At 44.9% G+C, this 24,245-nt stretch overlaps 1 protein-coding gene across 13 annotated transcripts in view; it reads left to right on the forward strand.

Annotated features, from left to right (window-relative positions):
- Positions 1-24,245, forward strand: part of PPFIBP2 (PPFIA binding protein 2) — a 170,079-nt gene that overhangs the window by 79,308 nt on the left and 66,526 nt on the right. For 12 of the 13 annotated variants that reach the window (XM_038568934.1, XM_038568938.1, XM_038568941.1 and 9 more), the window contains 3 exons: positions 5,227-5,319; positions 9,803-9,916; positions 20,822-20,953. In XM_038568934.1, coding sequence (XP_038424862.1) covers positions 5,227-5,319; positions 9,803-9,916; positions 20,822-20,953 — 339 coding nt within the window. Of the gene's footprint in view, positions 1-5,226; positions 5,320-9,444; positions 9,638-9,802; positions 9,917-20,821; positions 20,954-24,245 lie in introns of those variants that run through there. The other variant, XM_038568946.1, reaches the window with a different exon arrangement.

A 24,245-nucleotide genomic window follows, 5' to 3' on the forward strand; every position in this document is an offset into this window, starting at 1 on the left:
AGGTTTGTTTTGCTTTTTTTTTTTTTTTTTAAACAAGTAACCATAGTTCTTTTGGGGGCCTTAACTGTCCCTGGATAATCTCATCCCTAATTAAAATGCAGTGTCCTCCCAAGATATGGAAAGCCTGCTCTATTTCTTGAGTCTCCTGGCATTCAGCTCTCATGCATGAGGAACTTATCAATAGCAAACTCTATTCACCGACCTCTGGGAGAGGTAGAGGCAGACTCAGTCTAGATTAGGTTAATGTCCTTGTTTGGTCCAAACTGCCCTTTCTGTAGAAACTATCCATGTTGGAATCTTGCTGGCCAGTGCTCTGCTTCCTGGACACACACAGTCCTCTCTCCATCCTCTCCCTGCCCTCCTAATCACTAAGGCTGATTAACTTTCATGATCAACTCTATGACCCCAACCATAGAACATCCTGCATGGCTGCTACATCATCTTAAAGCCTTTCTTTTCCAGATAAGAATGGCTTAGACAATAGCCTTAGACTGTTGGTTGCTGAAGCTGTATATTAGGCGGACTCAGTCCTAGAAGCAATAGCATTTGGAGTTTTCTCACCTTTTGAGAGTCAAGGTGCTGTGTTTTTTTCTCTGTTCCTGAGGACTTTCTGCAGTGTCACTGTCAAAGCCTCAGGAAGACCTTGATCTGACCATATGGACTGTGTCTCATATTTGCCTTCAAGGGTTCTGGCTTTTAGAGGATGGATTGCCCAGACTCTTGAGAGCAAAGCTTTAGTAAAAGCAAAGATGATTTGGCTTTGATAATATTGGCTGAAGTTTGCCAATTATTGACAACATACGTACAAGAAGAACTCCCCATCTATTCAGTTCTGTGATAAGGGAGAGGAAGCATGTTGTACTGTGGCATTCTTTGGTGAAGATGCAAGAGGACATGTAAGTGTCCATCTATAGTTGCCATTCCACCTCCATAGAGCACACAGATTCCTTGGTTCCACACAATATATCGGTTATAGATTGAGGAGCAGCTCTGACCATAGAAAATTTGAATGAGAAGATCCCTTTTTCTTCTGACACATCTGTAGAAATAACCATAAACAGAAGAGAACATCAGATAGATGTATATCCCACCTAGTACATCAGTCATCTATTAGAAGGTCCAGCCTAGGGGGGCTAACATCATTAGTTGAATATAAATAAGAGGTCGTTTTTACTCATCAATGGGATGATTATCCTTTAAGAATGGAACAGAGTAGAACTTTCCTTTAAATTCACCTGCCACACTAGAATGTGGAGGAATAGAAATTTAGCGTGTAGCACCCTTCAGAATTTGGCTTGACTTCTTCCCTCCATGGAATGCCTGAGTCTCACATGCATGGAGAACTGGGCAGCTACCCCATCACTGATTTACCTCATAGAGAACATGGACAAGAAGTTCAGAGACTCCCAAACCTGAGTCACCCAGGGATCCAGATGTACAATCTCCAAATTGGTCCGAGCCTTCTATTGCAATTCCACTGTTAGAATTAGGGAAACCAGTATAGCCTTGGACAAACAAGCGCTTTTCAAAGTAGGACAAAACAGAGCTGTGTCTCAACTCTTTTAAAACATGTTTCTGAGTAATTGGAATGAATTTTCATAACCACGTGCCTTTTCTGCCCTAATGACATCCTCACCTTTGGCTGATGAGTAGTGGCATTCAACACGGTAATTCTAAAATAATCCTCTTCTTGGCTCTGTGTTCAGTGGAGATGGTGTTTTATCCTGGTCTATGCTTTCTAAGGAAACTGGATTGCGAAGACCTGGTTCTGCATGTCAGGAAAAGCAAAGGATGGTGATAACGCAGACTTGCGTTCGGGACATTGTCTCCATTTCACTGTTGTTGAATACCTCTTGAAAGCCTACTAGAGAACAATGGTGATTTTGGTAGACTGAATGAGAGGGGAAGGTGCTCAAACAGTGATTTGGGGCAAGGGAGGTGCCTTTCTGCCAGGAGCATTACCATCCTAGGGACCAGCGTGCCTGCTGGGACAGGGTGTGTATCCCTCAAGGCTGCTGTGGGAGGAAGGAAGTATCAGGAACCATTGTTGTAGGTACTCAATGCTTCTGGATTTTAAAATGTATTTTAATTTTTCAAGAAAATATTTGAGCTGCTTACAAAAAATGGTTATGGTTGAAATAAAAGCCCACCTTGACTGAACTTCCCACCCCAGCCTTCCATAGCCCAGGCACTTCCCCAGAAGGAGCACTGTTACGGGTTGCTGTGTAGCCTTCCAGACACTGAGTCTATTTATTTTCATGCATATGTCCTATACCCATGGAGCCATAGAGTATTGTTTTCTAATATCACTCTGTATGATTCCTTGGATCTCGCTTTTTTCACTATCTAATAGGTCTTATATTTTTGTGACAGTTCATAAATATCTACTTCATATTTTGAAATGCCAGAGATTGTCTATAATGTGGATGAACCATAGCTTATTTAACTACTCCTCTATTAATGGACACTTAGGTTCAGTGTTTTCAAACTTATTTCAAGTGAATTTTCATACAATCCCAGTATATTAAACCAAATTTGTACTTGATTCCTCAATTAAGCTATAACAGAAGACTTACCAATTTACTTACGCAGTCACTTAGGCAAAATATCCATTTATGCCTTATTCATACACTTTATGCCTTGGTTCCTTTATCTGTAAAATAGAATCAAAATAGTACTCCTCTCACAGGGTAATGGGAAGTATTAAAAGAGTTAAGGCACTTAAAGTGCTCTAAACAGTTCCCAACACATGCCGAGCACTGCATAAGTGCCTGGTCTGTATCTACAGTACTTTGCTTGGGCCACATTGGATTGGTCCTATTGAATTTCTTTTGCCTTTGGCGCATATGATCCATTATCCTTTGACGTATTTAGAAGGTATCACAGGAAGGCAGTGAGTTCTGCTGGGCTCTGTTACTGTGAGGATAACATCATGGATATTGGATGTTTACCCTATTGCATAGAGAGTCTCTGAAAGCTTTTAAGTCTCTCCTTTCTGTAGGAATAGTTACGTTTCTCCTAGGCAGTCAGTTTGACTTTATTTACCATGCTGATCTGTGCATCTTGTAATTCACTGTGGTTTGCTTTTTCCACTGGCTGCTAGAGTGGATCCAGATTTGTTTTTTTAAACTTACATCTAGCACCTGCTACAGATTCTTTGGCATGCATTTTGTATGTTAACTGAACTTATAACATCAACTTCGTTTTTGGTCGGTTGTAAAAATAGCTGCGTCTCTGGGTGATTACATGGGTAGACTTATAACATGAAGAACGTACTGTGACCCATTTGACTGAGGCACTGTGGTGTGGGAGCTTGCTGGAGTCTTGGGGAGGGAGTCTTTTTGGTTTTTCTCTCCTGGACCTCCTGCTGGACGCGTGGCAGCTAGCAGTGCTGGGTGGCCCCTTACATGTCCTGACTTTGGCACTGGGGTCGGACATTGCCCAGCTTCCCTTAGGGGCCTGGGTCATTTTCTCTCCATCATGTGAATTATTTCACAGAGAAGCACTTGGCCTGCTGTTAAGAATTATTTTCCTCTCTTTTGAGGTTCTGAGAGAACATAAGTTATAATTATATCCTTGCATGCTAGTTGGTGTTTGGCTACGTGAGGACCGGCATTGTCACAACAATAAACTGCCATCAATACAAAGAAGTCACTTGTAATTGTTAAGGCCCTTTGTCTGTAGTATGAAAGAACTTCCATAACAGTGAAGAAGATGCAGACTAGAGAAAGGCTGGAGTGAAGGGCAGTGGTGTGGTGGTGGGCGCCTTGCCCTGGGTAGCCTAGAGCCTATGCCTGGTACAGCTGCCCTAGGGAATGGCCCCTGGGCTGGCCCTCCCACTGCACCTTCACTGGCAGGTGCTTCTCTCACAAGTGAGACCCCAGGGCTTGAAAGCAGAATGCTTAGTCGCTGAATATGTTGCAGGTCTGGGCCTGGCTCTGTCTCCTGCCCTTACCTGGTATGCGCTGGGGAAGGCGAGGGACAAGGGAGGGAAGGAGGTGCCCTTTCTTAATGGGAGGTGGTGGCAAGCCCATTCTAAAGATTGGAATGTGGGAAAATGGGCTCAGGAGAAGCGGGCCACCTCTGGACCTCTGTGCCTTGATCCCTCTCTGACCGACTCCTTTGCTCAACCACGACTTGTCTTTGGAATGGAGGATACTGCCTCATATATCTCAGAGCATTTACTCCCCTGGACTAGCCCAGATTATGATGATTGTCACTTCCCCATTTAGCAATAACATCTGCTTTCTCAGGCTGCCAAGCCCCTGGATGGCCTACTCTGGGCCTCTGAGTTTCAGCCTTCCTTTAAGCATGAGGGAAGGGAGTGTTGATGGCATTGGGCCAGTTGAGTCCCATTAGCAGCCACCTCTCTCCCTCCTTCCTGCCTACAATCAGGTCAGACACACCCGAAAAGTGCCTGCAGCCTCCTCTCTCTTGCTCAGGGCATTTTATAAATTCTATCTTCCACCTGCCAATTCACATCTTCTCCTCCTCTGTTTTTGGGTTTCTGGATGCTTTGTTCCCTATTAGCTCTTTGAGGCCCCTCTGGCTGTCATCTGGGGTCTTCTCAGGATGTTTCATCCTTCCCTGCAGTGTTAGAGCTGAGAGAAATAAGCACACAGCATGCCAGCCTGGCCACTGGAGCCCTTATGGAGGGGAGGGACTGGCCATTCCTGGAAGGGACATGTGAATGGATGAAGGGCTTTATGCCTGGTGTTCCCCATCCTCTGTGCTTTCTGTGGTGCTCAAGAAGGCCTCCATGCTGTAAAGTGTGCTACAGTTCTGAGAACCCTCATGTGAGAGTTGGGCGAGATCGAGATCTGTGCGGGACATGTTCCCACATAGTTCCTCGGTGAATGGTACGAGCCCCCTGGCCTTCTCAAAGAGTAAACTCATTGCTGTTGGTGCTCTGGCAGGCTGTGCCTCCGCCTACGCCAGACCTAACATGCCCAGTCAAGTCAAGCACCGCTGGGTCTGGAGTTCCATCAAGACCTTCCCGGCCAAGGGTGAGGTCATCCAGGGGGTGGTTTGGCCAGCTTTCAAGGCACACCTATCAATGGTCCTCTCGTAGTAGTTTTGAAATCCTGTGGTTTCCTGTTTAGGTGGGTGGTTTTGTACATGCAACCAGCGAAACTGTCCTCACAAATTGCATACTTCATTTGAAAGTTGGTAAGATGTTCTTCCAGCCTTTTAAATGTATTCTCCCCCCCACTCTTTCCCCTTTAGTCCCAGGTAAATCACCACGGTGCTGCTAGTAATGAAACGTACCAGGAACGCTTGGCACGTCTAGAAGGAGATAAGGAGTCCCTCATTTTACAGGTGGGTCCATTTTCATGAGAAACAGCTTATCCTGTTACCTCCAACTCTGTAGGTGCCCTAGGTGGGAGGGAAGCACAAGAGGTTTGTTCTGCTGGGTATATCTTGCTCCTGAAGTATATGTATTTAAAAAGAATCTTCCTGAAACAAAGCAGAAAGTAACTGAAGCCCCAGTTTAACTGGACTTGGCTGTGGGGCTGTGAACGCATTCATTTATTCATCTTGTAATACTGAGCAACCCCTTCTGTACTCTGGAAGCTCTGTATCCAGCCTGATTAATGGGACCCTGTCCTCTAGGAGCCCAGAAGTCTTGTAAGGGAGATAAGACATGTCTTTCTGTCTCTAATAAAACAGCCATGAGTGATATGGACATAGGGTGGATGCTAACTGGATCAGGCCCAAATCCTCTGGAGCCAGATCTAGACTGATCCTTTTGAGGCCAAATCCCCTGGAGCTAGTAACATGGGCTAATGAGCCTTTGATGACTCGCTTGTTTCAAAGAGAGAAACTCCAAAACTTGTATGGAGAAAGATAGTCAAAGGAACATTTTCAGTGCTGAAAAGTCATGTTCCTTGGCAGGACATGAAGTTGAGCATTCTTACATGAGGCCTATCCCTGTGCTAGGGGTTCTTTGCTGTGTTAGCTCTCAGATGCATAAATCAAGCATTTGTTTGGTGTCTGGTATGTATCCGACACTGTGCTTGTTGATTTGGAGAATAAGAAGATGAATGTCTCAATCCTGGCTCAATAAAAAGATTTTTGAAGGGTGGTAGGTTAGACTGGTAGTGAAACAGAAGAGGGGGCAGGTAGAGTTCTGGAACCCTCCACAGACTGTGGGCTTTAGCCTAGAGCACTGGAATGAAGAGGCTGCGATATGTTTGGCTTTTTTCCTTCTGTTTCACCTTATTACTTCATTTTCCTAATGTAAAACTAATAAATGATGATTTTTTTTTAAAGATTTTATTTATTTATTTATGAGAGACACAGAGGCAGAGGGAGAAGCAGGCTCCCCATGGGAAGCTGGATGTGAGACTCAATCCTGGGATCACGACCGGAGCCGAAGGCAGACGCTCAACCACTAAGCCACCCAGGTGCCCCAATAAATGATTATTTTAGGAACTTTGGAAAGTCAGAAAGAGTTTAACATTTTGACCTTTGTTTCTCAAATTTTTCCCCCTTTCCTGCCCCTATTTAAAAAAAATTAAGCTCAGACCAAATATATAATTACATAATTTTGTATCTTTGGGTTTTTTTTTTTCTCCATTAATTTGTTCATTAAAAAGGACCTGAGTGGTTGGCAGAACATACAGTTGAACATTCTTACATGAGGCCTATCCCTGTGCTAGGGGTTCTTGGCAGGCACTGGTTTTAGGTGCTAGCGTTGTAGCACCTAAAACCAGCATGAAGAACATAAACTAACTCCCTGTTCTTACAGAGCTTGTGTGTGTGTATACACATGTGTGTATAAGAAACCAATACATAAAACATTTCTGGCAGTGATAAATACTATGGAGAAAAATAAATCAAGGTAAGGATTGTGTAGTCAGAGAAGACCTCCCTGAGAGGAGGAGTCCTGAAGCTAAGCTGGGGAGGAAGCCCCTCGGATGGTGGTCCATCCAACACACACCCTGAGCCAGGACAGAAGTCAGCTCGGTGTATGGGAAGAAGCAAGGTCTGTGTGGCTGGAGTTTATGACCGTGAAGAAGTCTGCTGGGGAACTGCCTTCAGAGAGGTAGGAGGAACCAGATTATATAGCACATTATACTGCACATATTTTGAGGGATGTGTAATTTAAAAGTCCATCCCAATGACATGATTAATCAGAGTGCCTGATTTAAAATCTTGCAGCAAACAGTATGGTCTTGCAAACTTTTGAACCAGGAACCTTCATGGCTAAATGAACACATTCCTATTTAAAGGAATTTAATTTTAATAAAGAAGTCCTATGTGTGAATGTTCTCTTGACATTCATGGTTTTTTAAAAATTCTGAATCGTTGAATAATCCCTATTTCAATAACCCAAACACAATTAGGAAGCTGCTTATCACAGAAGTCAGAAGTGGATCCTGACGGTTCCCGTTCCAGGAGCTTGTGAAGAGATTTTCAGAGTTGCTCTTAGGTGATCACCCTGTTTTGTAGTGGCCCCGTGGAGCTGGTTAGCCCCTCAACATGGTAAAGCATTTTGCTTAATTTACAAGGCAGCTCAGTCAGAGTGAATTAATTGAAACACCCAGGGAAGCCTGGGTAGCTCAGTGGTTGAGCACCTGCCTTCCGCCCAGGGCGTGATCCTGGAGTCCGGGGATCGAGTCCTGCAGGGAGCCTGCTTCTCCGCCTGCCTGTGTCTCTGCCTCTCTCTCTATGTCTCTCATGAATAAACAAATAAATCTTAAAAAAAAAAAAAAAATGAAATGCCCAGAGTGTTTTCCTGGGTCTACTTGTAGAAGAGCAAGGCAAATCACATATAACAAAATACTTGGTTTTCAGAATAAGTTAAAAACAAACCCAAACTCTTCTGTGCTCGCTTTGGTAGCATATGTACTAAAAACCAAAATCTTTTATATCTTCATTAGAATGTAATTTTTTTAAGTCAGGATTTTCACCCCCTCCCTTTCAGTCCACTCCTATATTCCCTCTTTTGCCTAAAATTATGCCTAGCCCAGGGTAGGAACTCAAAAACTATGTGCTTTTATTGAATAAAAGTCACAATCTAGAATCTTTATACATTTGTCCCAGTTTTCTGTGCCTCTTCATCGTTCTTCTAGTGATTGAGTGTTCAGGTTTATGAGGACCCCCCAGCCTGTGGATGCTGAAATATTATGCACAGCTGAGGTACAGGCTACGGAATGCAGGAGACCTCATGCCATTCCTCTGGGAACCAGCACATGACTTTGAGGTGTGGTGCAGACGATAATCCTCATAATAAGACTAACCATAACACATCCTTCCCAAACGGAAACTCTGGAACCCAGGGAGCTTTGAAAGGCCACCCTCTGGAATCCTACCCTTTAGAAAGTCTAGTTTGTAGGTATAAAGAGTCCGGGACTGCTGATAGTGTTGGGTCATGAGGATTGAAAAAGCCACCACAAAGTTTTGTGTTTAAAATGGGCCTAATTCGTTTCCCAGAGTTAGGAGTCTCTCCTGGTAGAAAGGGAGGTGGGTGGGGGATGGGGGTGACTGGGTGACGGGCACTGAGGGGGGCACTTGATGGGATGAGTACTGGGTGTTATGCTATAAGTTGGCAAACTGAACTCCAATTAAAAAATATAATAAAATAAAAAATTCAATTAAAAAATAAAAATAAATTTAAAAATTGCCATAAAATGGGCCTAATTGGCAGCAGGCTCCTGTTGGGGGATTGTAAGTGGAATATTAGCACACTATGTACCAACTCCAGGAATATGTTCCAAAAATTCATTAATCATTTGGGAATATAAAAATGGAAAGCTTAAAGTAGTGGTATCAATTTAGTTTTTTTCCCCCCCTTGCAAAAGGGAGCTTTATAATTGATAGTCTGTTTAAACACTCAGAAGTGAATTCATGCTAACCCCTTCCTACTCCGACTACCATTCCTTTATGGGCTGAGAAATCACTTAGGATAATCTATATGTAAGTGGCAATGACTCACCCATTGGTTAAAAACCAGAAGTGTCTAAAGGATCTCAATTTACCCGTCATTGATTTCTTTATTTGGGGAAGCCACCCATTCTCTTTCTTCACCTTCCTGCTTTGAGGCACCTTTTTAATAAAAAGGAGGATCTGGGGGTTAGTTTTGCTGCTAGAACAGGCTATGAAAATCCTCTCAGTATGCATTGAGGGCATAATTTAAATGACTTCCTGTAAATGGATCTTTATTAATTCCAAAAGATCTCTTGGTGATTTTTCGATGGAGGACTTTCCTGCCACAGTATGTGCAGCGTGGCTTGTGTGTATTATGACTGAGAGTCATGTTTTGGCCTGTGAGGCACAAAAACGTTCCTAGAGCCAAGTTTTGTCAGTGCTAATACATGCCCTTTACATCCCACATTCCTTGATTGCTTCAGAAGCCTCTCCTGATAGGTGAGCAGTCATCACACCCTTATGAGAGAGGTAAGGTCATTGGTTAGTTTGCACAGGAGTTTGGATTGCTCTTCCACATGAGGTGGCAGGAGCCCTGGCAAGCCAGCCGAGATATGCCTTGAGGTCCAGACTGCCCGAGTGAGCTCTGTGAGAGGAATAAGGAGCAGGAGGCCAGCCCAGAGGCAGCTCTCGTGACTGTTGGGTGTTTCTCTGTTGAGTGCATCAAGAGCGAGAAACGCAGCCACGTCAGTTAGGCAGGGGCAAGGTAAGAAAGCAACTAAAGTTTGCTGGAACCTTCACTCCCCCCGCCCCCCCGACCTGCCACCTGCCAAAAAGAAAAGCCATCTCTGTGTAAAGATTAGCAGTGCAGTTTCACAGCTTGAGGTGAGCCATTTCTGCTCCTCCACAATTGCCATATTTCCCGGAACAGGTGAGTGTCCTCACAGACCAAGTGGAAGCCCAAGGAGAGAAGATTCGGGACCTGGAAGTGTGTCTGGAAGGACACCAGGTGAAACTCAATGCCGCTGAAGAGATGCTTCAACAGGTAAGGCGGGGGTGGGGAGGCAGGGGTGGCACACGCAAAGGCCCTCGGGTTCTAAAGCAGCTCGTGTGTTAAAGTCACTTTTGTGTCCAGGTCACGCTGTCACTGCTTACTTCCCCATCCCGCCCGTCTGGAGGTAGGCTGGGCTGCTCCGCATGTGGTGTTTATACAGCAGGTGAAACCAGCCCCAACTGAGAGTCAGGGAGGAGAGGGCGGGAAGGGCTGGCCTAAGAGGAATAACCTGTTGGGCTGGTTAGACAGTTTCCCAGGTGGCACTCTCGCCCCAGCCCGGGTTCAGGTTCAGGGGCACTCTGCTGGCAAAGTCACCCTTCTCTTCTCAAGCCACACACAGCTTGACTGCTAGTGGCATCTGGGGTTTTAGAAAGTCACCTAGCTTAGCTTCTTTCATGCCTCTGTCCCATCTCACTCTTCCCCTCTCACTCTGCATAGTTTCTGATAGAACTTATCTCATCAATAATATTTTGATGTAATTTAATGGCTGTCAAAATGAAAAATTTAGCTGCTCTCGTACCATTCAAATCTCTTGAATGCCTTGTTTCCTTTTGGTCCTCGTTGTCATCAGGTGTGCATATAATTTACAAAGCTCTGTTCACACTACAGGTACAATTTAGTCCTCTGATTTTGTATGCTTCACATCAGCGTGAAGTTTTTTCCATTTTTAAATCTTGCTGGATAGTTTTCTTTACTGTCACTTAGAGGCTTTTTTTTGTGAAAAGTATGATAATCATTCTGCTCTTGAAGAGTTTTACGCAATTGTAAATGATGACCTGCAATTTTTAGGAAGGGGTGTTGAATTTTTATTCAGTCTTTTCAGAATCATTGAGAAGCTAATGAGAAATTTTGTGAAATCTATCAAGATGATCTAATTTCCTTGAATCATCCTTGCATTTTCCATTATTTTGGGAAAGAGGCACATAAACTTCACTCATGGCTTATGCTTTGTAGCTCCTGGTGTACTGCTTGGCACATAGGAGGCACTCACTAATTATTTAATGAATGACAGTCCCTTAACAGGAATGGGTGTAATCGGATAACTGATCCCCCAAAGCTCCAACATTCTTTACTGTCATGATTAACATTCATATTGTTACTTGGTGGAATGGTAATGAACACAGGCTTTGAATTTGACCTTTGGTTTTAAGAGAAATGTTTTGATTCCTAGGTATTTCTTCATTTTGAGTGAATTTGAGAACTTTTTAAAGTCAATATTTCTATGCAGTCTTCAAAAAAACTGGTTCCAAGAGCTCAGAAGCTGTTTGCTCTCTAGTTTGCTTTCTTTTCATCTCTGCATAATAAGTTACCACAGCCTTGGCCCCGTTTGATTTTTCTATTTAAATTGCATGCATTTCTCCTGCTCATCCTATTCCATGAAAATCTGAGTAACAGTAGGAGTTGAGTTGAGTTTATTTTTTCAAACAGAATCTTCCTTCTGAAGACCAGAAAAGAAAATAGCCTGATGGAAAAGCTGTCGCACGGCAGGAAAGAATTTTCACAAAGAGTGATAGAAGAGCCCACTAGATTGTGTTTTAAAGGCTGCTTGGAGGTGTGGCTTGGAGGTGGGGCTGAGGGAGGAGGGGAGGAAAGTGATGGAGTGTTGCAAAACCCCAGACAGAGACCAAGAAGATTTGACTGCGGAAGGGAAACATGTCAGGAAAATGTCAGAAGGTTGATGTCTCCGGAAGGTAGTACCTGCGGGTAACGATGTAATCCGGGGTCAGAGCACAGCTGCATTTGGCACCTGAGCTACCTGACTGCCTGCCTGAGCTACCTGGCTGCTCTTCCACGTTCTGCTCCCTTGTCAGCGTCTCTGTGCTGGAGAGTCTGATGATGTTTCCCAGCACCACCTGGGCAGGCTGCTGTCTTGTCCTCCCAAGCATCAGCCCATGGACCGGATTTTAGACTTCTGAAAAAGTCTTAAGCTCAGTTACCTTTTATTTCTTGTTGATTCTAAATCTTATTTTGTGTTATGGGTGAGATACCAGGCATGTGGTTTGCATGTGCCATGGAGGTAGATGCCATGGTATGGTAATAATTTGGAATGTGCTAGGTCTTATTTGTAGCCTCTCAGATTTGAAGACCTTCCTGAAATTAACCAAGTTATTATTATTATTATTTTAAAGATATTTATTTATTTATTTATTTAGGAGGGAGAGGAGAGAGAGCGCAAGCAATGGGAGAGGGAGAGAGAATCTTAAGCGGGCTCTTCACACCCAGCGCAGAGCCTGACTTGGGGCTCGATCTCATGACTGTGAGATCATGACTTGAGCTGAAGTCAAGAGTTGGACACTTAACCAACTGAGCCACTCAGGCGCCCCCTTAACCAAGTTATTTTTATCCTCATAACTTTCCCTGTGTTCTTTCCATCTTTCAAGGATAAAATGAAGGGAGTATAGAATACTGAGTTTTGGTGTATCCTGGATTCAGGTCATAGGACCACTTGTGTGTCTGCTGGGCTTGGTGATAACCTGAGCTGGAGCTTTTAGGGTTCCCCACTCCAAACCCCAGGTTGAATATTCTGCTGCACGTGCTGACCCTTTCCTGAGATCTGCTTGATGCCGTTTGACAAGGCACTTAACTCTTGCCCCACAATGCTGAGGCGGGGCCGTGTACAGTTGGGATGTGTTACGCATGTGTCCTGGGTACTGGGGACAGGCAGGGACTTGCTTGTCTGCCAGCGAGATCCTGGACTGCAGGGCTCTTGGCTTCTGGTGATAGGAACATACAGGACTCCCATCCCCGAGGCAGAGAAGAGAGGCAAACAATTGCCTCTTTTTTGCCAGCCCTCAGAGACTGTTTCTGGCCTGAGCCACGCCTGGCCTCTTGCTCCAAGGCTTGAGGGCTCTGAACAAGGTCCTTTCTCAGTCAGCGTGAGGCCTTGTGACTACTGCCTATTGACACTGCCGCTCTGTTGACACCGCCGCCCTGGTAGCACTTCTCCGGCGTATGGAGTGGCCTTGTCTGCAGGAGGCGGCCGCCACTTGCCTTGAGCTGACTGCCCACGTAGGCCCAGTGCTGTTAGATAGTCTCATTTTTCATAAAAGGTTGGAAATCAGATTTAAAGATAAATCTTTCTGTTTTAAAGATACTGGCAACTTAAATGGGGGAAAAAAAGTGCTGCGTGAACCACACCATGCATATCTGCAGGCCGAGCCTGGCCCACAGAGCTCTAATCTCCAACCCTTGCTCTAGACTCTGTCCCCTCCACTGGCTGCAACAGCACCTGTGGGAAAGGAAACCCAACCCAGCACAGCCCAAGCCCCGTGCTTACATAGGCTCCACAACCCCACTGAGCCATGACTTGCCACAGCTTCTGTTCACCCCACTCCAGGGTGAGCAGGAGCCCAAGAGGGGAGGGAGTTAGTGCCTCACCCAACTCATGAACCACACACCCTTCCACCTGCCCCTGCTAATGCTGAATCTCTCAGGTCCCATCTGTTTTCTTCTATGCATTGATCCATCTGGTCTCCAGAACAAGGGAACGTGAAGACCTTGGGTTAGACAGGCAAACCAGAACCAGATAAAACCAGCATGGACTGGTCCACATGAGCAGCATATAGGTGATGGGCACAATCTTTGTCTGCAGCCCCCTGCAAGGCTCAGGGTGGCGAGGGGGCAGCTATGAGCATCTTTGTAGACTGCCTCTGGAAGCCCCTACTCGGGTATGGTCTCAGTGTGGATTTCCCAGGGAACCTTCTCTGTTAGAGTCCTTTTCCAGGAAATCTATAAACGGGTCTTTGAGAGGCCACAGCCTGGGTTCATTTTCCCAGGTCTGGGTAGTCTGGGCCTAGGTACAGAGAGCTCACAGGGCTGACATTTGCCTTCTGTTGCCTAAGCAGGTCGAGGCATTGCCTAGCAGCATCTCTGATAGCCGCACACTGGGGTCTCCAGAATTAGCACCCCAGGAACACAGGCATGGACCAGCGGCCTCCTTCTTATAACTTGCTTAGACCCTGCTGGCAACAAAATCTGTGTCACAGGGCAGGTTCTCCATGGCCTAATGATGCACTGAGGTCCCTGGCGGCTTTTTCTAAAGTGGCCTCTGGAGTCCCGTAGAGTCCTGCTCGGCATGCTCCCTGCCTCTGACCTTTCTCCAGAGGACGATGACTTCAAGGAGGAAGCTGATGCTACTCAGTGGGTAGGAGACTTTACACAGAGCTGGCAGCCAAATGGCGCACCTTCCAGAGACTAGCAATTTACAGATGTGACCAGTGGCAAGAGCAGAAAAGATGTTCATTGTCAAAAAGAAGACAGGCTAGAGGAGCCAAATGGGGAGGTAGAAAGGATGCAGACCTCCTTGTGAGGACACACCCCTGCTTTGGGGAAATGTTGAAGGGCACCTGCCTCGATGTCAGTCCTCCCTCGTGACCTAGAGCCCCAGGTGGTAGACAACTTTCTGTGGACTCACCATTGGCCGTTGACCTGGGAAAGTTGTCAAACCTGTGTTCTTAGGTATGTATAACGAGGATGACAATACGGGCTTTACATTGTCCACCTCTTAAAGCTGGAGTATGGTTATTGCGGTTTTATTAAAACTGAACTATTGGGCACCCCCGGTGGCGCAGCGGTTTAGCGCCGCCTGCAGCCCGGGGTCTGATCCTGGAGACCCAGGATCAAGTCCCATGTCAGGCTCCCGGTGCATGGAGCCTGCTTCTCCCTCTGCCTGTGTCTCTGCCTCTCAGTCTCTCTCTCTGAATAAATTTTTTTAAAAAATCTTTAAAAAAAAAACTGAACTATCTCATAAATCACCAGTTTTAAGATATTGAGCATGGAGATTTGGGGGCCTAACATACCCAATTTCTACCCACACATTGAGTCAAGGACAGTATGTCCAGGCGCGTGAACTCCCAAGTGTCGCCAGCACCTGGCTGATACATTTCCCAAGAGCACCCTTAATGAGACATTTCTGTCTCAAAAAGAATATTAAATAGAGCCGTGTATGTGATCCTGTGGGAGCACAAATCTGTCTCCAGAGGTAAGACACTTGAATCGTGAGGGAAGAAAACAGAGATTTGCCTGTAATTCCCTAAACTTGCCTCCTGGGAGATTTCTGAGACAGAAATAACTGCTTTCCTCAAGTTTATCTTATTTATGTTGCATCTCTGTACCACTGTGTGTGTTAGATGCTTTACCCTCTTTTCACAGAGCGAGGGAACTGAGGTTCAGAGAGATGGTCTCATTAGTGGGGCCTGGGTCTGGACTCGAACCTGGGTTGACAACAGGCACCTCTCTGCAGTGTTACTCATGAAAGCAGCTTTCTGGCATGGCATAGGCCTCTTACTTCAAAGGGCACAGGGACGCATTTTCCCTTTCATGTCTTTCCATGGCCCATTCTTTCATTCTGGTTTCAGATTGCCAGTCTGGCTCCAGTCCTCTGTCATTGGTCAGTAACTCCCTGGGTCATGTTCCACACTTAAAGATGGAAGTAATTGCTTCAAGATGTGGCCCTTTAAGGAGGGAATAAATTGAGAGGCCACTTCTTTTTATCGGCTCCACTCTCAAACCGAGCTTTGGAAAAAAGAAATGATAGTTCTCTCTGAGATGTAAGCTTTTTTTCCCCATCTCCAGGAAAGGAGATGTATTTGCTCTTCTGAAAGAGGTTACTGGTAATGGTGAATGAAACAAGAGGGTGAGTGATAATTTTGTTCATTAAAGTTTTTTCCTAAAGTTTCATTACCTAGTTTCATGATGCTTCATAGTAACAAAAATCACCTGCCTCACATACCACCTTCCCTTCCTTTGCGTGTTCTCCATAAGCAACCTTAAAACAATTGGGAGAGCAAAAACTAATGCAGCTTATGAAACCTGTCCCCCTTATCTCCAGCCCCCTGCCTCCCCACATCTCACCTCCCCCCAACTTTATGGTAGCTTCGTGATTCCAAGAGATCCCCAGACAAATCCACCCTGTAGGTCTGAGCAAAAACCAACCTTGTGTTCGTGCCCCAGACAAGTAGGCTGGATCCAAAGATAACTCTAGTGTTTAGAATGAGAGCTTGGGATCCAACAACTTGTCTCTTAAGACACAGACTAAAAGCAGCTAGCAAAGGAGACAGAAGAGAAAAAGAAAGATCAGGAAAACCGAAAGGAAGGATGGGGGTGGCAAGTAGTATCTTAAACCGAAAAGTGGACGAAGCATAGTAAGTGGTTGAAAGCTGAGAAGTACAGGTTGCATCTGAAAGTTTGGACATTGGTCCTCAGAACAAGAACTGTTTCTGTGCTCTACCCGGGGAAAGCAGAAGCTGGGTTGCAGGCATACAGACATCTTGTTGAGAAGTGACTGGAAGGTGAGGAAGAAGAGGTAGCAAAGATTACTGATTCTAGAGCTTAGCTGTGAAGGGGCAAGTGAGAAGATGAAGAGAGAAGGCATCCATACAAACAGTGCACACAGAGCATGCATTTGCTTAGCAAGAGCACAAGAGGGTTGATGATTGGTTGCTTCCAGGGAAGGCAAGGTCAAGAGGGAAAGTTCTTTCGAATGTCAGAAATTTGATCATGTTTATAGCCTGAGGAATGGGAGCTGATGGTGAAAGAGATTAAATGCCTGTCAGAGTGGATGATTAATGATCCTACCTCAGTGTAGCACAGTCTGGGTGGGAACTTCCTCACAGGCAGGACAGAGGTAAAGGAGAGCCTAGGGAGCAAGTGAAGAGGCGTCCTTCGGAGGGAGAAACCGGACCAGAACCCGGAGATCACAGCCAAACGCTAATGATTGACTGGGGAGGTAACTTGAAAGCCTGAACATCAAGATGTGTGGGGATGGCATGAAGCCTAGAGAATGAGAGATAGTCAGCAATAGGTAGGTGGGTCAGATGGGGGCAATTTCAGGGCAAACTCTAGACTCATTGTGTCCTTGAACATATGCTTTTTATGTGCAACCTGGAAACTCACTGTGCTGAGAGTGGCTCTCCAACAGAAGAGTTGGGCTTGCTTGCTCTAAGACGTGGATCTCAGATTTGAATGAGAGATGGTTCAGGGAAACTTTGAAATAGAAAGGATGTAATTTCAATGAATGATCAGATTATTTTTAAATATCTTTTCAGGAGAGGTTATTTGAGGAGAAGAGGGAGAAACAGTGGGGTATATGATGGAAGAGAGTAGGAAAGATTTGGAACAATCTCTAAAAGGAACCAGCCAGAGATGAATGCAAGGGTGCCAGGAGGTATTGGAAGATCAGCTCTAATTAGTGTAAATTTGTATGAAAACCATTTGGCATCATTAAATGTCGTTTGCCAGCAATTTTCAGGCCATGGGGACTAGAAACATAGATAAAAGACTCTGAGGTTTGGCCTAGACTGGGCTCTGGTTAAGCAAATGTATTTCAGGTCTAGGGACAGGGATGAACTGGATGAGGAATGTTCTTGTGCAGATGTGATAGAGTTGAAATGACCTCATGGGATGGAATGGATAAGGAGGCAAATAGTACTTAAGGGAAGTTGATAAACTGAGAAAATAGGTAACTAGAAAGAAAAGAAAAATAGGTAACAGAAAAAAAGATTAAGGATTATTGAAGTCAGTAAATGGGAAAGTTTTAAAGGTCAGGGTACTGTGGCCAGAGGAGACCATTTCAGAGCTGAAGATTGTAGAATCCAGAGCAAATGCATTCTGGATAAAGGCAAGGGCCAAGTTGTGGTCATCCTGCTGAGAAGCTGAGGCAAAGTGGAAGCAAAGCCTGTTGGCACTGTGGTCAAGAAAGGTGCAGCCAGAGTGGATGTTGGAAACTACCAAGGAAAGAACAGGATGTTGAAGTTACTGAGGAAATGGAATGTGCCCGAACTAGGTAGAGAAACTGTTGATCAAAAGACAAAGCCCCGAGGAAAATGGGAGACTGTCTTGGGTTCTGGATATTTGGGAAATGAGGCTATAACCAAATGGCGCTGCCTTAGAAGAGGAGGGCAGACATAGATGGTCAATAAGAACAGTAGTGGTCTGGAAACAGTCAGAAATAGGGAGAGAGTTGTCCAAGAAGTTGGATTTGGGGAGCAGAGTGGACTCCATTTGAAATGACTGGGAAGGATAGGTCATGGGATGCAAAAGTTAGGATCCAGTGTATGCTGGAAGGAGGAGGAAGGAACAGTTGAAAATGTAGGATAGTTAAACCCTCTTAGGACACAGATGATAGAGATATAGCACATAATAGTGGTTCGGGGCCATGTGAGCCTGGAGATGGGAAGTGGAGATGGACTGGGATGAGCTTGTCGAAGGCTGATTTTGAATTCAGGGACTAGGACAGTACTCATTGATGACAGGGATGAGGGGTGATGATAATGAAAGGTAGAGGCATATGCTAATAGATCTAATAGCTGGAATATAATCGCTAATAAGTGGAATGCCCACTTGGAATGCTAGTGTGACCAATTAGAACCCCAGCATGACCAATTGGAACGGCTATTGGAACTTTAGTAGGACCAATTCGAATATTATCCTTGTCAGCTGGAACATTGGTGTGACCAATTACAACCTGGCAGCTTAAAATAGCTAGAGGGATTTTGGCAGTAGTGGAAATAGAGTGGATTCTTAGTTTTCAAGAGAGATACATTCTGAGGCTTTTTTGAATCCCACCGATGCAGTATCATGAATGCTAGTTAGTAGACAAACTGCATCTTAACAACACTCAAGCGCTCAATGGGCTGTGTTTTTAATGGTCATATCCCTAGGCCTTGACATCTGGTAGATATTTAAAAACATATTTATTGAGTAAGTGATTAAAGTCTCATAGAAGAATATTTTCTCAGTTGTCAATGTTCCAAAGCAATTGTCTCAGGGACCCTGATTTGTAGAATTACTCTTCTTTCTCTTCCCATTGGTGGCTGCAAAGCTCATGTGCACAGTATGGTCCATCTCTAGCAGTCCACAGAACTTTAGGGTAGGTGTTTTATACCAACTATGGCTGTGACTTTAACTTACCTACTTTTCCTACCTGCTTTAATTTTATGATTTTACATTTTAACTCAAACTGTCCATTTTTTGAACCGCCTCGAATCATTTTTGGAACAAAGCAGGTCGATGAAAGGTTGGAGAGGGAAACACAGAATGAGACGGGGGAGGAGGTGAGAGTAGGTGGGTGTCCAGGTGAATTGAGTCTTAAGAGAGCCTTAGCGTCAGGCCCTGGTAGAAAACGTGTGCTCAATAAAATCTTGACAATTTTGAGTGGCAATTTGCTGGACTCCGTGAATATTTGTTGATTGGCTTTTTTCAGTATGTATTTTGTTATTTCCCTTAAAATTCTTGGACTTCTTCCTTTGTTTAGGAAACAATGAGATACGTTAGAAATGAGTTTTGGAGTCAAACAGACTTTGGTTTGAAAACTAACTCTGCTGTTGTGGATTGGCATGTGTTTTGGCCAAGACAGGCCAATCTTTGGGCCTGGTTGCTCATCTGTTAAATTAGGATAATATTTACTGTTGAATCACTAGGAAGGTTTATTGAGAGCATGCATGTAAAGTACCCAGCAGGGTCTGGCACAGAGGAAGCACTCACGGAATCTGTGTCTTCTCTCCTGCCCCCTCCACCATTATACACATTTATCTGGCAGACTCCTTATGACGAAGTAGGCTGTGGTTCACACATGGCAGCGTTGCCACCCCCGCCCTATAAGCTAGCTTCCAGTCCAGCTGAAACAGGAAGAGCTGGCCTCTTTTACCCAGTGCTCAGAGAGCTCATTTTGCTGAACTTCTAGATACTCATCCCCTCAGATTAGCAGGTGGATAGTCTGTAGCTTGGCTTTCTGAGACCCTGAGGGCCTTGGCCTAGGGAACCCTGTATTCCCAGTTAAAATCTCTGTCCTGTGTGGTTTGGTTTATGGTCTGAGGACAGTTCACAATATGTGAAATTTAGCTGTTGGGTCAGCATATTGGTCACCATTCTTGTACTATGGTTGCATTGCCCAAGAGAATAAAGAATATTCATACTATAACAGGATAGTGTATCTTTTTTGGCTGCTTATTTGTGGCTGGTTACTCTCTGAATTGCCTACTATAGTCTCCTTGCTGGGACCTACATATCCAGTGTCTACCAACCATGTGCCAAGATTTCGGAGCCAATGGCCTTTTGCCATTGGAGAAGTGTTGCCCCTAGACTTTGGGAATGCTCGTGGTTTTTGAGGTCCTTCATAATTCCTAGTAGTTCCCAGCAGGTATTATGTCTATCACCTTTGTTTTTTTTGTCTTATGTATGCTTATGAAGTGTATGTGTTAAAGGCAGGTTGTTGTCTACCACTGTTCTAGTGATGGCAGGATTTATAACCTCCCCTAGTCTAGCCTTACAGTAAGGAAGGAACAGTTTTCCTGTTTAATCCCTTAGTGGCTCAGAAAACTCCATATCACATAGGCTAGGAAAAATTCCATATCACATAAATACAATTCTAATCATTCAATAAATACTCATTGAATATCCACCTTATGCTCTAGTTCTTTCCTAGGCTCATTGCAGTGAGACTTTACAATGAAATTTGTTGAAGACGGGGGCTGAACATTGAGCCCAGGAGATGATTTGGAATCCTTGATTTTGAAAAATATGTTGTTAATGTAAGCTCGTGTTTGTTTGTTTTGGTTGAGAGGACCTGCTTATTTTCCTTAAAAACAGAGATAGAAACATTTAGTTCTTTGAGCAAAACTGTCCATTTTGCTGCCTTGGAAATACTGGTTTCTCTAGGCAAATGTGTTTTTGAGAGCTATAGTTCACACTGTTTCTCAGAGCACAGTGGGTAGTGGCAGGGGCTGCGCTCTCCCTGAGTGACCCAGTAGCAGACCGGGTCTGTCCCTCCTAGACCTGTGGCTCATATGCAGCAGTCTCAACATACAACTTAGAGATTGCTTTCTGTGCTCTGGATGGAGCTACAATTGCCCTCGTTGCCATGGAGGCTGTGATTTTGAGATCTGGTTTTGCTTGCAGGAGCTGCTAAGCCGCACATCTCTTGAGACCCAGAAGCTTGATCTGATGACTGAAGTTTCTGAGCTGAAGCTCAAGCTGGTTGGCATGGAGAAGGAGCAGAGAGAGCAGGAGGAGAAGCAGAGAAAAGCAGAGGTGAGTGTGATATACCAAATTCTGGGGGGAGGGGGTATCCATACTATTCTAAACTCAGAGCAGGGGAAGCTAGCCTAATGTGGACTCAGGCCATCTAGTCAACCCCAAGCCTGGCAGCCACTGGGCGCCAGCAGCATCTATGCACTAGAGACGCAATGATCTGTTAATACCAAGTTATCAGGTTTTGCTGTGGCTGCAAATTTCAGCAATGCCCAAACCACCCACTTTTGGCTCTAAGGCTTTATCTTCCCTCAAGCTGCTGACAAGGATGGAAAGGGAAGCGGTTGGGGTGGGGGGCCGTGGGGAGGATCAAACAAGATGTGAAGGGACCCAAGATGTCCTCTGTGAGAGTCAAGGTAGTGACCATGTATTGGGATGAAGTCCACTGCCCAGTAGGCCACTGTCATTACAGCAAAGGAGTGTATTTCATGGACCCAGATGGAACTCTTAGATTATGTGTTTCTTTTCTTCTGATAGGTTATAGGAGGGAGCCCATATAATATTTTCCTGCATCGTTCCTGTTATTGTTTCAGGCTCTATAATCCCATTGGCTAGAGCATGTCAGACTCCTTTTTGGGATAAATATTGTGGATAAATTCTAGGCTCCGAGCTGCTTTTGTTGAGTGAGAACATCCAGTTGAGCAAGATCCTTAGGTGACCACCTTCCACGTACCTCGACCTACAAGTCCCCATATTTGCACCTGGATGTGTAAGACGTGGAAAGAAGATAGGCTTTAGGATTAGAAAAACCTTGATTCAGTTACTGGCCTGTTTAACAGGCCTTTGGACTTCATTCAGCAAGCTAGCTGCTTAATTTCTCTGAACTTCCATTTCTTTATCTGTAGAACTGGTAACTGTGTGAAGTCCGAATCAAATCCCAAAAGTTAAGTCCCTATCGTAGTATCTGGCATAATGTAGGTACCTGGTTTATTCTCACCCCCATCCCCCGCCGCATCCATGTAGGCATCTCCAAAATCTAAAGGTGAATGTTGTTCCTTTCTATTAAGCACTACCATTCCTGTGCACTGAAGCCTTCCCTATTTCTGTGTGTACTGGGTAAACACTGGTGATTGGGACGCTTTTAATACGTGGGCAATTCCATGCATTGCTTTTGAGAAGCTGCTCGTTGGTAAGTAGGGTTGCCAAAAGATCTCTCCATTAAGCTTTAGACCGTGTCTTCTAATGATTAAGAGTTGGAATCAGATCTTCCAGCTGTAATGTGGAGCTGAGCTACTCATTAGCTTTGTGATCTTAGGCGAGTAATGTAACCTCTGCTTCTTCCTCTGTAAAATGGAGAGAGTCACACTATTTCCTAGCTGGTTCGGAGGGGGGAATGAGATCATGAGGGTACCATCCTTAGCATAGTGCTGGGCACATAGTAACAGCTAGCTTGTATCAATTACTTATTGATTGTATGGTTAAGCATGCTGCAGATGGAAATGTAGATTAAGCTACTTTTACAAACTGCAAGGTCACGCAGACTGAGCTTATCTGGGTGAAGTGTTAGTTGAATAGACTTTACTTCCTAAATGTTCAGAAAGAAGGAAACTGAATTTTCTCCAGGTTTAGAGTTTTGGGGTTTTGTTGTTTTAACCAATGTTTCAAGCTGTGTGATTCCCTGTGAACATGTATTAAGGCTCTGGCGGCAGAAATCAGTAAAGTCTGAGAAGTCTTAAAGTGGTAGAGACAACTCAAAACCACTTAAATTTAAAAAATAAGTAATCATGGGAGGTTCTTAGGTCACACAACTTGACGAGTCTAGGGTTTGAAGGCCAATATCACTAGATCCAGGTGACCTCACAATTTCATTAAAACTCAGCCTTAGTGTAAATCTTGGTTCTGCTTTAGTCTTATTTTCAGGAAGGGTCTCCCCATGTGGTGACACAGATGGCCTTCAGCAGCTCTAGATTCCACCAGCGGGCGACCCATGGAGAGAGAGAGAGAGAGTCTCTTTCTCAGAGGTCCAGCAAAAGCCCCAGGATTGCATCTCATTGGGCCAGTTTGGGTCACATGCCTGGTTCTGAACTGTAGGGAGCACGTGGGTGGGTGTGAATCCATCTTGGAGAGAACGCAGAGTTTGCACCAACCTGGGACAGCTGAGTTCCTTTCTGGGGAAGACAGGATGGAAGGCGAGCTCCCACTTCTGGGCCAAGTACAACTAAAGTAGTCATTTTGCTGTTTGCTTTATTTTTTCTTTTCCGAGGGATTATATTTCAATCTGAATTTTTTGTTTTTGTATTCCTTTAGGCTATTCATGCATGAGGCAACATGGACTCTGAGCTGCTGGCTTCAGTCCTAGAGATAACGGCCCTTCCCAGTTGCTAGTACAAACATAAGGTTCTATGTGGAGGAATTTTTTCAGGCTGTTCCAACCTGTGATACTCCGTGAACAGCCACATGACCTGAAACGCATTTCTCCTTCTTAGGATTGAACATAATCTTTGCTGGTATGCTCAGAGGCTCTATTTGCAACTATCTGGAGCACCAGAGGCTTAAAACCGCAGGGAGCTGCTACAGCCAGGGCCCCTGTAGTCACGTGCGTGGACGTGTTCGAGGGGGACACTTAGCTAAGGTCACCAGAGGTTGTACTTACATGGATAAGGGGAATGCTGCCTCCCAGCCTGCACTGCTGCTGGGTTTTTTTCCAGTGAATATACTTAGCCCAAGGCCTGATGGCTTGTGGTTTGGAAAGGCAGGACCTTTCTCTTTGTTTTGTTTGTTTTCTAGGGTAGCTGGATCTGAGATTTCCTCCATGTAATTCAGGCTTTATCCTCAAATTCCACTTTATGTTTCAGTGAAAATTTAAAAAGAATGCTGTTAACAAGAGCATCGCAGGCTGCTTTTTCTGTCTGGCTCTGATCCTCACCATCCCCCAGCCCCAGCCGGTATCCTTACCTTTCCTCATGAGCCTTTTGCAGTGATTCTGGGGCATTTTAGGAGACCCAAGCTTGGATCAACTAGGTTTATTCTTGAGAAGCAGGACCTCAGAGGAATGGCTGCCATGGAAAGTAAATACCAGAATTAAGAGGATAGAACATAAAAGATCCAGAGGCAAAGGAAAACCTCTGGGTGGCACACCATATCACAGGCATGTCCCTCCAGAAGCATATTCCTTGGAGATGGGAGTCTGGTTTCCCCAAACCACTGGAGGCACAGGGAGGCTCGCAGCTGGATCTCTTTGTGGGATTGAAGAGGTTGGTGTGTAGTATCAGAGATCCTGTGAAGAAGGGAGCAGGGATCCAGCATGTTCTGGAAAGTGAAGGCCTCCCAGTTGATCAGAGATATACCCAAG

Source organism: Canis lupus, chromosome 21 (genome assembly GCF_011100685.1).
Source record: "Canis lupus familiaris isolate Mischka breed German Shepherd chromosome 21, alternate assembly UU_Cfam_GSD_1.0, whole genome shotgun sequence".
Classification (NCBI taxonomy): domain Eukaryota; kingdom Metazoa; phylum Chordata; class Mammalia; order Carnivora; family Canidae; genus Canis; species Canis lupus.